Genomic DNA, 15,037 nt, shown 5'->3' with positions numbered 1-15,037 from the left:
ACAAGTGTATAACAGGATGGTTCTGAAGGAAGGGTGGCTTGAGGCATGAGATTAGAAAGCTACTGACCCACAAATACTTAAATAAATTGAACTCCCAAGGAAAGGTGGTGCAGGTCTAGGGCAAACAGGTCTTCAAAATAGTATTGAAATGCCTAGGCAAATTAAGTGATTATCAATATGTGTAGAATCTATCTACCTACCTTGCTTAATCTCAGAATCCATCTAGTGCTATTTTATTTGCGGAGTGGGGAAGGTAGATGATACAGATACAACATTTCTCCTTATCTTCCCTCCCTACTCATATGCCCTGCCTCCCGGCAACTCTTCCTCTAGAATCTATCAATCAAGCTTCAATGTTTGCAAAGATTAGGTTACTTGAGCGCATTCATTTTGCTGCCAGTGACTGCCATCTCATGGAAGTAAGTAAATCCAGAGTCATCTTTAAAGAAATACTGTTTGCCTTTCATCTCACTGTATCCATTTCAATCCAACATTCCTTTACTTTCCTACCCACCTTGCCAGTTGCATTACAAACTGGTTTATCCTAGATGCTCTCTCATTTGAATCATAGCTACACCTTGTCCAGCATATAATAATTTCCTCTGCTGAGGACCCAAACTAATTTACAGCTTTATGTCCCTAGTTTTGAGAACACCAGCTACACCTCAGAATATATTTCTGCACAGGGAAAGGCACTGTTTATTGTACACGGTTGCTGCTTGTGCTTGTGAGGGGCTCAAAAATCAGCGTTGGAGGCCTATAAAAACACATCATATTGTGACACTACATTGCCAGATGATGACATTTTGACACAATGGGTTGACATTTTGATGCAGTGATCTCATTTAATGAAACTATGCAATGAGGTTTTTGACACCATGCTGTCAAGCCCCCACCTCGTGACGGTGAGAAAGCGTTTGAATAAAAGAAGAGTATTTGACACACTAATAACCTAAGTCACTGAACGACAAGCTTTTGTTGCAACAGAATAATTGTGTACAGCACAATGACGCCAGGGGGTGGTGATTTAACGTCATCTCACTGGACAATGATGTGCTCTGTCTGGCGATGGGTCCTGAACCAGAACGCAAGGTCCACCCCCCCGGGGTTCAGGCTATTTGGCTGGAGGCAGCTGGCCCCGGGGACTAGACCAGAACCCTGGGTGCTCAGGGCACATTCCTGGTGCTCTGAGGGGGGAGGATGTCATGGTGTGGTGGAGGAGCCCATGGCCAGGACTGTGGGGGGCTTGTACGTGGGTCGTGCTGCTGCCCCCTACGCAAAGAGCCAGTGCTGGGTAAGGACACTGCAGGGCTGGGGCTAGGCCCCGTTGCCATGGAAACATCCCGGGCGGCCATCTTGGGCCTGCACGCCCGGCCCTTAGGGGCGCCGAACTTCCGGTCTGGCCTCACCTGGGCCTTGTCCTGCCTTCCGCCGGGTAGGCCCGTGCTGGCTGCGCCCTAAACACAGCGAGCGGCTGCCGGGATGCGGGGCTGGGCGGCTGGCGGCCTCCTCCGGCTGGGGCTCCTGCTTCTGTACGGTGAGCGCGGGCCGGGGTCGGGGCTCTCCGCTTCCGGCTGGGGGTGTGGGCGGGGGTTTGGAGGAGCGGGGCTGGGGCCCGGGTGGGGGCCCAGGGGAACTGGGGGTGGGGGTCTGTGGGGTTGGGGGTGATGGGGTGGGATTGGGGAGGTCTGTAGGGCTGGGGGTTGTGGATGGAGGGCCCTGGCGACCTGTGGGGTTGGGGGTGTGTCTGGTGGTCCCGGTTGGAGGTGGAAAGACCAGACAGGGGGGCAGGGGCTGGACTGGTGGGGCAGGAAGAAGGGGGTTTGGCTGAGGGATGCAGGAATTTGGGAGGGGTGTGTCTGTGGGATTAATTGAAAAAGGATTACGCGTGGGGTTGGCAGCATGTTTAGGGGCAGCCTGATGGAGGGTATGTCTGTGGTTTGTACGTTTAAGGGAGCTGTTTTAGGGGGTTCTGTTTTGGTGGAGGGTGTGACTAGACCCCTCCCCCCAGTGTTTTAGGGGCAGAGGGGGTTTGGGGGCAGTTAAAGAGAAGAGAGAGATGTTTGGGGTGGGGAGCGTATGTAGTTTCAGATGGGGTGTCCCAGAAGTGATTAACAGTGACCCAGCTGCACCCCGGCAAGCTTTTCTGAGTCACCCGACCACACCAGTTCCCAGTTTGGATCCATCAGCAGTAGGTGGGGGCGAATGAGGGCCTTGCAGTTGGAGCAGCTGTAGCATTTGAAATGGTGCATAAGTGCCGTTAAAATTTCCAGGCTTTGTCTAGGGAGCAGAGCCTCCCCTGATGTCTGTGTTTGGGCCCTGGCTCTAGACACTCCATCATTTAGAGGTACTTGTAGCAATAGAAATGGATATGGGGTCGGGGAGCACTAGAATGGGAGTCAGGCCATCTGGGTTCAATCCTTGGCTCTGTCAATGACTTGTTTGAGCAAATCACTTCACTTGTCTGGGCCTCAGTTTCCTCATCTGTAAGCTGTGCAGAGTGATTCCCACTCACCTTTGTAAAGCTCTTAGAGATGTATGCATGAAAAGTGCTATATGGTCTAAGTGTTAATTTTTAGTGTCTTCTGATGACTTGTTATTTCACACAACAAACAGTTAACCTGTGGAACTCATCGCTGGGAATGTTGTGAAGGCCAAAGGTATACAGGGGTTCAAAAAAGAACTAGATAAATTCATGGAGGATAGGTCCATCGGTGGCTATTAGCCTGGATGGTCAGGGATGCAACCCCATGCTCTGAGTGTTCCTAGCCTCTGAATGCCAGAAGCTGGGAGTGGACGATGGGATGGATTACTTGATGATTGCCTGTTCTGTTCATTCCCTCTGAAGTACTTGGCATTGGCCACTGTCAGAAGACAGGATACTGGGCTGCATGGACCATCGATCTGAGCCAATATGGCCATTCTTATCATCTTACTATGTTTTTATGATGATGAAACAAATCCCTTTTTGAAGTCCTTTGATAAACTAACTTGCCAGTGGTTTCTCCCCATCATACTTTCTGAGACCCTGGCTACAATTTGTGACAGTTGTGACTTTTTCCCACCTCCCTTTGCTTCCTTCGCTCTACAGTGCAGGCAGTTGGACTAAGACTTGCTTACATTTGTGGAAAAAATAATTTGTTTTCAAGTCTCCGTATTTTGTATTTATTACTGCACAACACTTCTGTAATGCCATAAACATACATACATACATAGTGCAAACATACATACAAACATACATAGTGCTTCACAAACTTAAAAAGAAGCGTGTGTTCAGCACCAAAGAGCTTACAAAGTAAAGAAGACCGGCATGAACAAATGCAGAACAGAACTTCAGGAGAGGGATTGTATGTTGATTTATTAATGAGAAGAAGGGCCCTGAAGTTGGCACTTTGCACCTTCTCTCTGGTCCAGTTGTGTTTGATTACCTACTCTTTGACTAGTTTATCCCCATAACTGGGTACATGGAGGGCTTTGGCAGTGACCTCCAAACAAATACCCTGTTTGTTGGCTGAGCATGAAACAGTGCTGAATTCCTGCCACCATTAGAGGAATTCCCTGCATTTCTCGGGACTGGGTGGGTGCCAGGGGATGGGATAGAGGTATGTGTAGTTTCAGACAGCCATCAGTTCTTCACTGCAGTGGCTTTGCTATCTCACTTGTGTCCTTTACAAAAATTCCCATCTAATCTTTTTCTTTGGGGCTTGTTTCATCAGGTGTCAGCAATGTTCTTTCATTGGAAATTAAAGTGGATCCTGAAATACAAGCTTTTGTTGATGAACAGGTGACCCTGAAATGCTCATTCAGATCCTTCTCTCCCATAACTCAGAAGCTGACTGTAGACTGGACTTACCAGCCTCTCACAGGTGGTCATATGGAGACAGTAAGTGCTTGCAGATAAGTGTCCCAAAGAATCTTTCTTGCAGCTGGGCAGAACTCTGTGGGAAGGTTGAAGATCCCATGGCATTTTGTGTAAAAAGTCAGTGTTCGTCTCAGTGTGCTTCTCCACTGCTGTGTGGTGGGCTCTTTGGCTGTCATCCTCCACTCCAGAGGTGGCTGCATTTCAGTGCTGCTGTATATACATAGGTTGAATTTCTTTAAAATCCTTTGGGCTGAATGGTACCATGTAAATGCAAAGTATTATAACCTTAAGAGATGACTGTCCCATTGCAAACTAGGCATCCATATAAATACACTGGGGATCACGTGGTCTGGAAAGTCTCCCATGCAGAACATACCATGGCAGCTTTGCCATGTGGCAGAATGCAGGCATAACTTATCTTGGAGTGGCAGCGGTGTGTGGGCAGAGCCACTCTGCAGGTACTGATGATGACAGGTGGTCCTAAAGGATTTATGGGCTCTTACCAGTTATTGTTGTCAGTGGTATGAAATCCAGTCACAGGTGCATAGATGTAAAATCCATTCATAAATGTCTCATTCTCTGTGTAAATCATCAGTGATTTCCTCTGCTCAGCTGAGGTTAAGCTCTTGGGAACGGTATGTTGCAGCTGGAAGGATGTGGTGATGTCTGTGTAAAGTAGGCTCTGGTAAGTCCCCTGTTGCCAGCCAGCAGGAGTGAATTGAAGGGAAGTTAGCACTATTTTTTGTGAACTAAAATCAGATCTGCAGAGTTGCAGCATTCAGTCATGCCATGCCTATGACAGGGTTCCAGTGCTTTACAAGGAGCTGGGGAGGGAGCACTACAATTCCAGACTGGCACTGCCAGATGACCAAGGAACTGATTGCATGCGGTGTAGTTGTAGCCGTGACCTGAAGAAGAGCTTTGTGTCTCTCGAAAGCTTGTCTCTCTCACCAACGACAGTTGACTGAGTAAAAGATTACCTCACCCCCCCTTGTTGCTTTAAGTAACTGATTATCTTGAAAAGCTGTCTGTCTAAGGTATTACCATAGTGTCTCAGAATCTTAATGTATTTATCCCCACAACACCCCCTGGGAGGTAGTGATGTGTTGTTATCCCTACTTGACAGATGGGAAACTGAGGCAGAGAATAACTAAGTGACTTGCCCGTGGTCACATAGAAAATGTTTGGTAGACCAGGGAATTGACCCTGAGTCTCCTAAATCGCAGGATAGCACCCTAACCTCCAGAGCAGTGGTTCTCAATCTATTTACTACTGTGGGCCGCATATGCAGCTTTCTGTGTGTTATGTGGGCCACATCCACACAAAATGTATATTACTTGTATGGCCCTGAGGAGGTCACATCGGCCACAGCTGTGTGCTGATTGGGCTGTAAGTGGGCCACAGGTTGAGAACCACTGCACCAGAGCATCCTCTTCCATCTTAGATCCTCCATGGCCAGAAAGATGACAGTGACTCTGATGTGAGCCCTGGAGACTGGTAGGCAAGGAAGGAGATCCTCGGGGCTGTATCATGGATATGGAAGACCCTGACATGCATTTCCATCCTCTTCTCCCTTGGTAAAAATGTAAAAAAGATCTGAAAAGCTGGTGCAATGGTGCCCAGCGTTGTGGTTTGTGAGCCCCTGGTGTATCTGAGGTGGGATGCCTGTGAAAGGGTTGTTCTTTTTGACCCTGTACTCTCCGAAAGGAGTTTTTTTCTCTCTCCTTTTTGGAGAATGACTTGTTGGAACAATGATTGTCTTCCCTCTTCAGATTTTTCATTATCAGTCTGTTGCATACCCAGCTGCAGTGGGAACATTCAGAGACAGGATTTTATGGGTTGGGAACATTGCCAAGGGTGATGCCTCCATTGCTATCCGAAATCTGACGATGAATGACAATGGGACGTTCACCTGCGCCGTGAAGAATCCCCCGGATGTGCACCACAACATCCCTCAGACCAAGCTGACGGTCACACACAGAGGTAAGTCTGTAGCATGGCAATATTCTCCCTATTTATTTCTCATGAGTGCATTTCTGTTTTGCCAGAAATCTTTGGAGTCTAAGTACCAGATCTGGTGTCTAGCTTCCCTGGAACTACAGGTTTAAATGCCACCAGGGCATCAGCTCAGCCCCTCTCCTTTCCGGATAGATAATTTGAGATCCATGCAGTTTGGTGTGTGTTCTTTTGGTGAAAACTTAAGGTTGTGTCTGTCCTGTATGGAGACAGAAGATGCCAGCAGCATTTTCCTAAGAGTAGGCATCTACCTCAGTGTCTGTCTTGGGAGTTTAGATCATTCCAAACTTCACTGGGGGTCAGCGCATGTACAGTGGAACAGGAGGTGGTAGTGGAGGTGATGGGTGTCCCTCAGCAGAGGCTGAGTACACAAGATTGGCAGTCCAGGATTCCCACCTAAGAGGGCACAGAATTAATCAGGTAGCATTGCTGGGAGCTGATGTCTTAACAATGACTTGACATTTCACAAACATTAATGAATAGCTGCCTTAGGCAAATGCCTCATCTACCCTGTATGGGAGAGCTGTCCCTGGCTTGCAGATTGGGTGTGTCCATCAGTTTGATGTGACTCTCCTCTCACTTGGCTTTGAATGTGCTGCTCTCAGGCTATGTCTACACTACGCAGCTTTTAGCTGTAGCAACACAGCTGTGTCACTGCACTGCTAGAAATCATGCTGTGTAGCCGCTGTTTGTTGGCTCTCCTGCCGAGAAAAAACTTCTAACCCCAACGAGCGGGTTAGCTTTGTTGGCAGGAGTACTCTCCTGCCAACAAAGCGCTGTTCACACTTGTGCTTGTCGGCAAAACTTTTGTCTTTCATGGGTGTGTTGTTTTTTTTAACACCTCTGAAAGACACAAGTTTTGTGTTCAGTTGCCAGTGTAGACATAGCTAAAGTTGTGCTCCTTCACTGCAGCCAGATAATCTTTGTCCTCCCCTCCATGGGAGGAGTCTAGTTCTGAATTTGAGATCACTGACAGGACTTTGTCACAAGTTCCTTTAACCCCAGTGTGCTTTTTATAAAAAAGGCCAGGATGCTGTGTGGGATTAATATTTGCCATAGAGATGAAACAAAGGCATATTTTACTGCTATTCCCTCTCTCCTGCAGGCTTTTCTTTCCAGCTAACTTCAGCAGTGTTGCTATCCATCTTAGTGTTCCTCCCCTCTGCCATTGTGGTCATTCTGCTGCTGGTGAGGATGGGAAGGAAATTTGGAGTCCTAAAGCATAGAAAAAAATCTGGCTATAAGAAATCATCCATCGAAGTCTCTGATGAGTAAGTTTTACATTGAACCTAATCCCCATTTCCCCTCTGGCCTGGGGTTGTGGGTGGGTTTTTTCTGTCATCCTACATCTCATAACCCACAACATCTGGGGTTCTGCCAGTGAGACTTCGTTGTCCATGGGCACAAGTCAGCTGGTAGTCAGTCTCTGAAAACACCTTGTGGAAATGTAACTGAGTGAAATGTGTGCTGTGCATCCTCTTTGTGGGGCAGCTGAGCTAAACTGTTGTTGAGATGTAGAACCTTTCACCTTCATCACCAGACTTAATCCAGTCCAGATCAGTAAGCTGTGTGGAGGGTCTCAGTCCAAATGTCTGTATCACAAAAACACACTACTGTAATGCTAACTGGCTCCCTTGTAAATGCACCACTTTGTTCTTCTGGGGTGTCAAGTCAGAATTAAATTCACAATCTTTTTAACTATATTATTTTGGTTAATGGCAGCTGAAACTCTCCAGCCAAACAGCAGTTTCTGTGGTTAATAGTGTGATTGCATGGCAAACCTAAATCGAATGGCCAAACCTTTGAAATAAGAAGCCTAACATTCCGGCCTTCTGCTTTGCTAGTTAAAATATAATTACAGAGCAGGCATTTCTGATGAATTAGTCAAAAGGACTGGGAAAGTGGCCTATGAGTTAAAAAACAATCCGTCTCGGGGCTGCATTGGGGTGTGAGCCGAAGACACGTTGACCTAACACTGTGCTCTTTCTGCAGGCCTGAGCGCACTGAGCAGGGCACCTGCCTGGGGAGGATGGGGACATGGTGTTTGCAGTGTGTGGTAAGTGCAAGTAAACGTTCTTGTAATTGTTAGTATCATTGTTAGCTCTCATAAGAGTGAGGGCTGAGAGCAGTAGCTAGAGCCAGGGATAGTGCCCGAGAGCTTGGCTTGAGCTCCTCACACAGCTCAGCTGATGCCTCTCAGTGCTTTCCATGTCTGGTCTTTTTTGGGTAGAAAGTGCTGCATTATTGGGTGCGTGTGATTAGCTTGAGACCCACCAAATTCATTTCACATGAGACTTAATTCAAATCAAACCGCATGTTTCCAGTGGTGAAAACCCAGTGCTTTAACCTCTTAACTCACTCTGCTGCCCTTTTCCTGCAGAGACTGTGGTGAGTCTCTTTATTCCATAGGTGGAGTAGGGATATTAGGCTGTGACTGCTGGGTAAGCAGTGCGGAGATGGAGAGGCTGGAGGCAGAAACGCATACATGCATTTTACTTTCTTCCAAAGGTGGTAGCGTGCAGACTTGGCTTAGCTTGGGTCTTTTTGACTAGAAATCTTCATACTCAAGCTGTTCTGGTCACAACAGAACCCTGTTTAAACTGTCTGATTTCTGTGCTTTTCTTACTGTTCACCCGCTATCACCCCGTCACCAACCTCTTCTAGCACCTGCAGTGACTTTGGTGTCAAACTTATTGTACTGGAACTTCTAAACTCTCCTTCCACTCTCTGCACTTGCCTTTTTGGAAAGCATATCCAAGCTTTCCGTGCTGCATTGAACAACCCCAGCCAAAGGCATGTTATATCCCAGTACACGCTCCCTGATGTGCATGATTAGAGGGAGCATTCTCATCGTGTCCTTCCCTACAGGGCTGGGGAAAAAGCCTACAACCCTCACTGCCATGTCTCTGTCTCATGTAGTCGCCTAATCTGCTCCATTTACCATAGGTCAGACGAGGGGCACATGGGGATAAAGCAGAAAGTTTTTGGTTTTGAAAAAAGCTGGTGTTGATGTGGGAGATGGAGGCTATTGCAGAGGATGGGTGAAGCAGTAGAGAAGGTTCCCTTGCACACAGTGGTGAGATTGTGTTTAGGGACAGGACTGACACAGGTGGTATTTGCTGGAGGCAGCAGGAAAAGGAATGGAGACAGATGGAATCAGTGAGAGAGGCTTGATCAAATGTGTGGAGTTTTAAAACAAGGAGGGATTAATCTGATAGTTTCCTCTGACCTCTCGGTAAAGTTTAGTTTAGTTTTGATTTAATCCTGTAAAAATTTCATGTTGAATGTTTCATCAGTCATTTGAGAGGTTGTTCTTAGCTGACGATAGAATATTTAGCACTCTAGGAGTCTCCTTGTCTCGGTGATGCTGATGTAGCAGCATGGGGTGCTGCTGTGACGTGTTTTTCTGTTAATCTTTAATACATTATAAAAATATTTTCAATTGTAAAATCAGTCGCACACAGCAAAACCAAGGAACCTGCTTGCACTTGGATCATGAAAGGGGTGGGAAACCAGTGGAGGTGTTTTCTGATAAGGCAGGTACGATTGCGCATCCTGTTGTGTCAGAGCAATGACCTGAGGTCAGCATGAAGCGAGAAAGCACCAGATTATCACGGTCACTAACATAAAATGTTGGGGATCTGAAGGCATGGGGTTGCTAGGAGCAGAGGCAGACTTTAGCAGTAGGATTTAGACACATTAACAGTGCTGTGTGGCTGCCACAAGCCTGTTTGCACGCACTCTGAGTGCATGTGCTTTTCTTTTAAAGCATCAGGCTGGGGGCTCTCCAGTCTTGGGTGGAGATTTTGCAGGAAGGAAATGGCTGCTTGAGCTGTTCTGGATCAGCTCTCCGTAGGGAGTGGTGATGCTTTCAAAGGAAGCTAGTGTTTGGGGGTTGGTATGGCAGTGCCTTGTGCTTGAGGTTTGGCTGTTGCTCCTCTTAAACCTGCTCCACGTGAATTTCTTGCAGTGCCAGTTTAACTGGGCTCCTCAGTGACGTGCCAGAAGGATTTGACTGCAGACTTGTATAGAGACACTAGGCCTAAGGTTTTTGCAGGAATGCTGGCTTTTTCAAAATGAACAGCTTCTGGGAAACACTTAATCTCTTGTCTGAACTGGCCCAACTCATGTCTATGCTGAACTTCTGAATTGTTTCACGTCTTCGTGACTAATCTTGCGCTCTCAATACTTTCTGTCCAGGACACGGATGAGGAGGAACCATACTGATGGAAGGCCAAAGCTGCAGATGAAGGGAGAATGTGCAGTATTGAAAATCCCCATCCAGAAGGCCACTAGGACTCTTGGATACCCAGTGACTCTTGGCACGTTGGGAGAAGAATTCTGAGATGGGAGAATCCAACTTTTATTCAGGCATAGGAATGATGATTTTAAAATCTTGTTATTTATTGAAAAAAGTAAATCTTTTGTAGTCAAAACCCACTTGGCAATATCTTAAGGCAGAGGCAGATAAACCTAAAATATAGCTTTCAATTTAAAGAAACTACAATGCTTCCAATTAAACAAGCTCATTCTCTCCTAACAATCTGACTCAGCACATTCTCTGGTGTAGAGTTTGTGTCTGTCGGATTGTTCCCTATATCACATGACTGTCTGTCTTCCAGTTTCCTTAAGTTGAAATTGCCTAAAGCACAGGCTACTTAGGAGTGAGAGGTAGCGACTTAAGCAGGTGGTCTTGAGACACATCTAGCGAAAGTGTCTTGTGTTACAATGGTGCATCCTTGCTGAAGTGTTACACCAGCATGACTGAAGGCCGGATTTGGCCCATTGGGCAAAGGACATATCTGAGTGTGGGCTGAAAGGAGCTTGCTGCTTTTTCATTGCTTCCTGATGTCATCTGCCTTATAATGATGGGGTAACCATCTTATGCCTCCCATCCTTTCAGCTAAGGTTTTAAAAAGTTGTCAGCTGCGTTGTAATGAAACCCTGGTATTCTTTGCTTTGAATCTTCATTACCCAGCAATCTGCAGCACCAGATAACTTCATTCTAAGCACAGAATTATTTGTAAAAAATGAAGTGTGACTAATTTGCAGCTATTTTCCCTCTAATAATGGCAAATGGTGGCTAGAGTGCCCCCAGCTCCGTCCGTCTGGGCCATTATCTCAGGGCAATGTCTAAGGGAAGAACCCTTTGGGCTCTATTGTAAAAACCACCATACTCCTCGCCTTTTCATAGGCTCAGACGATGAGAAAGCAGCTGAACAAACTTCTGCTGAGTGGGCTTCAAAATGGCAAAAGTGACCATTAATAATGCTGTGACCAATAAAATAAACGTGACCATTAATAATGGTGCAGTGGCTGACTCTGCTGTGCTGAGCAGGGCAGTCAGCATCTGCATGAACTGAACATTGATGGACACTGTTAGCTGTCACATTTGTCACATTTCATTTTCTCTTCTACAAGTGCTATGGTGCTGAGAGTGGGGAGAACGGTGCAGAGAGCTTACCTGGTCCATAAAGTGAATTGCCTCCATATGTAGCTGCCTTCATCATAGACAGGCTGGGAGGTGTTTAGTGAGTCGTGTGAAATTCATGGGCGGATAGAGGAAATGGAGAAAATTCTCCTGACTTTTCTTCCACCCCCAGCTCCAGCAATAAGTATTGTGAGGACAGAGGTGCTATGCTCAGAGTATTGTCTCCTGTTTTAGTGCTGATCTGTCTCTGTAGTGAGTCCTGCAAGACAAGGAGCAGTGGGGATAACATATGAGGCTCTGTATTCTTATGTTTCTAGGACAAGCTAAGCAATACTTACCACTTATTGCCATCTCAGGAAGTCCATTTTATAGCTTCCATCCATTGAGGGCTGCATGGGATTCCCAGTACAGCTCCCAGACTGACCAACAGAGGCAGAAGTCTTCCTGCGTGCTTCCCCTCTGCAGGGACTGCACCTGGGAACACAACTCTGATGTTGCCTGTGGAATTCTTGGGTTTCTGTGCAAGTCTGGGAGTGTTACCATTGAATTAGATGGATTGTATCTTGGGGTTGTATCTTGTCCTAGCCCTTTCTTTGCTGTTCAACTGGGAAGTGCCCTGCCTCATTCTGGCAGGCCGCCTGTGCCTCTGATTGCCTGTAAGCCTAAGCACTTGGTGCCTGCATTTACACAACAGCAGGCAGGTTTAAAGATCCCAGTATCTCCTTAAATGAGAGTATTGTAAAGAGCCGTGTCCCACTTGCTATGACCTGTTGGGCTGTGGCCTGGCAGAGTTGACATAATCCTCTGCCGCTCAAAGCTTGCTGTAACTCCAGGAGTGAGTTTGAACTTTTACATGTGCAAGTGTTGAATGAAGAATTATGAAGCTACCAGAAGGCTGGGCACCTAACTGCTGCCCCATGGTGAGCAAGGGGTGGAGAATCTTCTTTCACCAACCCTGCCCAATAAGAAGTAGAGAGGACAGGGGAAGCAGTGACCTTCATCTCCGCTATCTCACTTGCTTTCTCTATGTGGCATTAGCTGGATGATCGCTTTTGCTGTAGATGCACTGCTGTGTCATGGCCAATAAATCATTTTGTTTTATTCCAGGCCACGTTTTTCTTTATTTGGCTAGAAATAGGCCGACACATGGCTGAGTTTGAAGAGTTTCAGAGTAACAGCCGTGTTAGTCTGTATTCGCAAAAAGAAAGGAGTACTTGTGGCACCTTAGAGACTAACCAATTTATTTGAGCATAAGCTTTCGTGAGCTACAGCTCACTTCATCAGATGCATCCGATGAAGTGAGCTGTAGCTCACGAAAGCTTATGCTCAAATAAATTGGTTAGTCTCTAAGGTGCCACAAGTACTCATTTTCTTTTTGAGTTTGAAGAGGCGCTTGTGAAGCTATCCGGCCTGACTGATCGCTGTGAGCTTAAGAAAGAGTCATGGTGATGATGGGAAATATGCTTAGGAGCAGATTTAAATAGAAGAGAGACCACATACTCCAATCCCTAGCCACAAACTCTGGCATGGGTGTCTCATTGTCAGTGTGGTGCTATGTATCCCATCAATGGGGTGTAAGCTGTCGTGCCATATGAATCTGACTGTCTAGTCCAGAGGCTGTCTCTCTAAGTAGCATAGCAACATGGTATTCAGGGCCAGCAGCTGGTAGCTGCCTTGACCACAACGCACAATGATAAGAATTTTCCCCTTCCACAGCTAAAGCGTTTTTATAAGTTTGAACTTACTGGTGATGCAGTGACTGTCCAAACCAAAAGTTACTGGCAGGCTAGAGGGAGCTGGTTTTACGACAGCTATCTGGGCAGTAGCTAACTGCTCAGTGCTTTGCAGAAATAACCTCACATTTCTACGGAACTTTTCTGTCCAAGGGAGGCCAAAGCATTTACAAACAATGGCCAAATCCTGCGCTCAATTACGCTGGTACAAAGCGATACTAACTTCCTGAAGCTCGTGGTTTTGCTCTGAATTTAGAATGTGTGTGAGAGCAAAATTTGGCTCTTACTTTGTCAGCTATATGGAAATCCAGCTCTGGATGGATCACACCAGCAGTGGAACAGCACCTGTGTAGGAAAAGAAGTGAAGCAGGATATATGCTTGTGACGCATGGCCAGAAAGGGTTAAACATCCCGCAAAATAAATAACCCTCAAAAGACATGTGGGGAGATAATGTTTGTGTTTTTGTGTATTTACATATGTAAGAGTAGGGTGAAGATGTAATCAACAGTCCCTGTCTAGGCTGTATTCTGATAGTTCAGAGGTCAAAAGAACATCCTATTATTTAAATAAATTGTAAACACAGGATATCTCTGTATTCATCTCTCTTTGAAATGTATAGAAAATAATCCGTGAATGGTGGAGGAACAAGCAAATGGTCTTATGTTAATTCTACAGCTAAGTACTGGTGATGGACTTCCTTCAAACTCATGCTAATTACCTTTTGAACTCCATCTTGTCAAAAGACATGAAATTGTATAAAAGATCTTTGGGTCCTGATTCTATCATCTCAGATCTGCTTAGGCTTCATCAGGGGAAGTTTGAGTCACAAGACTGAGGTCCCAGTTATGCTGGTATGCCCTGAATATGATATTTGGACATTGGACTATAACCTGTGAACTATTTCTGAAAGACCTCTTTGCAACTACAAAGCTCACCATCTCTGCTATGAATCTGAACCTCAATGAATTGAACTCATGTCTGTATGCATATTGAACTTTTAACCAGACTCTCTCTTGTTTTTTAATAAAGTTTAGTTTAATTAATAAGAATAGGCTGTAGCATGTATTTGGGTAAGATCTGGACTATTCATTAACCTGAGAGGTAATGTGTCTGATCCTTTGGGATTGGTAGAACGCTTTTTTAATATGAGGAAATAAGATTTACAGAAATGGTCATCATATTTGATGTGGGTACCTGGATGGAGGCCTGAGGGAACTGTGTTGTTTGAACTTCTGAGTAACCAGTAAGGTAATAAGCTGTTTTGTGCTGGCGTGGTGAATCTAAGTATTGGAATATCCACCAGCTTTATGGGGATTGTCTGCCCCATTCTTTGCAGGTCACCCTAATTGAGTGACCATCGTTGGCTCCCCGCTAGGACCCCGATCACAATGCTGTTGAAATTGGGAGTTAGGGTGGAGAAGGTAATTGTCAACAGAGCAGATAACTGTGTATGCCAAGTATCCTGCCTTTCCATTCAGAATCTAAACAGTAAAGCTAGTGGCATGACATCAAACACATGACTTCCTAAAGTTACCATTTAAATAGCGGCTTCTTGGCACAAAGACACAAGCTGGGCTATACTACTCATACGGCAACCGTATGCATTGGGGTTCCAAGCCTCCTCCCTCCTTGAGCTGGTTATTTTATAACTTCCTTTGTCCCAGGAGCTCGGGCTAAGAGTAAGGGGAGGCCAGGGAGCTGGATTTTGAGAATCTGTGGCCCCATTTAGGAGGACATGTTGTATAGTAGACTTGATTGGAGCTGTCTGCTGTGATTAAAAGTTTGGGGTTCAGGCACATTCTAAGTCTGTGGATAGCCGCTTTTCCCCTGGTAATGTGAGTGCTGTGTGTATCTACAAGCATCTGTCTACAACCCTCTTCCCCTTTGATCACCAAAACCCTTTCTGCATTCTGACTATCAGCACCTTCCCCTTTTAACTTAAAAGCGACCATCTCCCTGCAAATGGGACAAACAAGAGATCTGAAACCGAGCTA

The 15,037-nt window shown here is 46.0% G+C and overlaps 1 protein-coding gene across 2 annotated transcripts; it reads left to right on the top strand.

Moving 5' to 3' along the window:
• Positions 1–1,317: 1,317 nt before the first annotated feature.
• Positions 1,318–12,410, top strand: LOC125625422 (myelin protein zero-like protein 3). Of its 2 annotated transcripts, none has more exons than XM_048827503.2 (6): positions 1,318–1,435; positions 3,717–3,883; positions 5,635–5,845; positions 6,984–7,149; positions 7,871–7,934; positions 10,079–12,410. In XM_048827503.2, the coding sequence occupies exons 1-6, from the start codon at positions 1,333–1,335 to the stop codon at positions 10,103–10,105; spliced, it is 738 nt and encodes a 245-aa protein (XP_048683460.2). In that variant the 5' UTR covers positions 1,318–1,332; the 3' UTR covers positions 10,106–12,410. The 2 variants fall into 2 exon arrangements, with proteins under 2 accessions (XP_048683460.2, XP_048683459.1); XM_048827502.2 differs by having other exon boundaries at positions 1,357–1,537.
• Positions 12,411–15,037: the final 2,627 nt, after the last annotated feature.

The sequence above is a fragment of the Caretta caretta genome, chromosome 22 (assembly GCF_965140235.1).
Source record: "Caretta caretta isolate rCarCar2 chromosome 22, rCarCar1.hap1, whole genome shotgun sequence".
In the NCBI taxonomy this organism is placed as follows: Eukaryota; Metazoa; Chordata; order Testudines; family Cheloniidae; genus Caretta; species Caretta caretta.
Note: the sequence above shows the minus strand (reverse complement) of the source record. Positions and strands in the feature narration are given on the sequence as shown.

Bases quoted from the DNA above. Each gene is read 5' to 3' on its own strand.
- LOC125625422 (XM_048827503.2), top strand. From the start codon at position 1,333: ATGGAAACATCCCGGGCGGCCATCTTGGGCCTGCACGCCCGGCCCTTA. The intron at 7,150-7,870 runs GTAAGTTTTACA...CTCTTTCTGCAG, and splicing joins TCCATCGAAGTCTCTGATGA to GCCTGAGCGCACTGAGCAGG. The intron at 7,935-10,078 runs GTAAGTGCAAGT...CTTTCTGTCCAG, and splicing joins CATGGTGTTTGCAGTGTGTG to GACACGGATGAGGAGGAACC.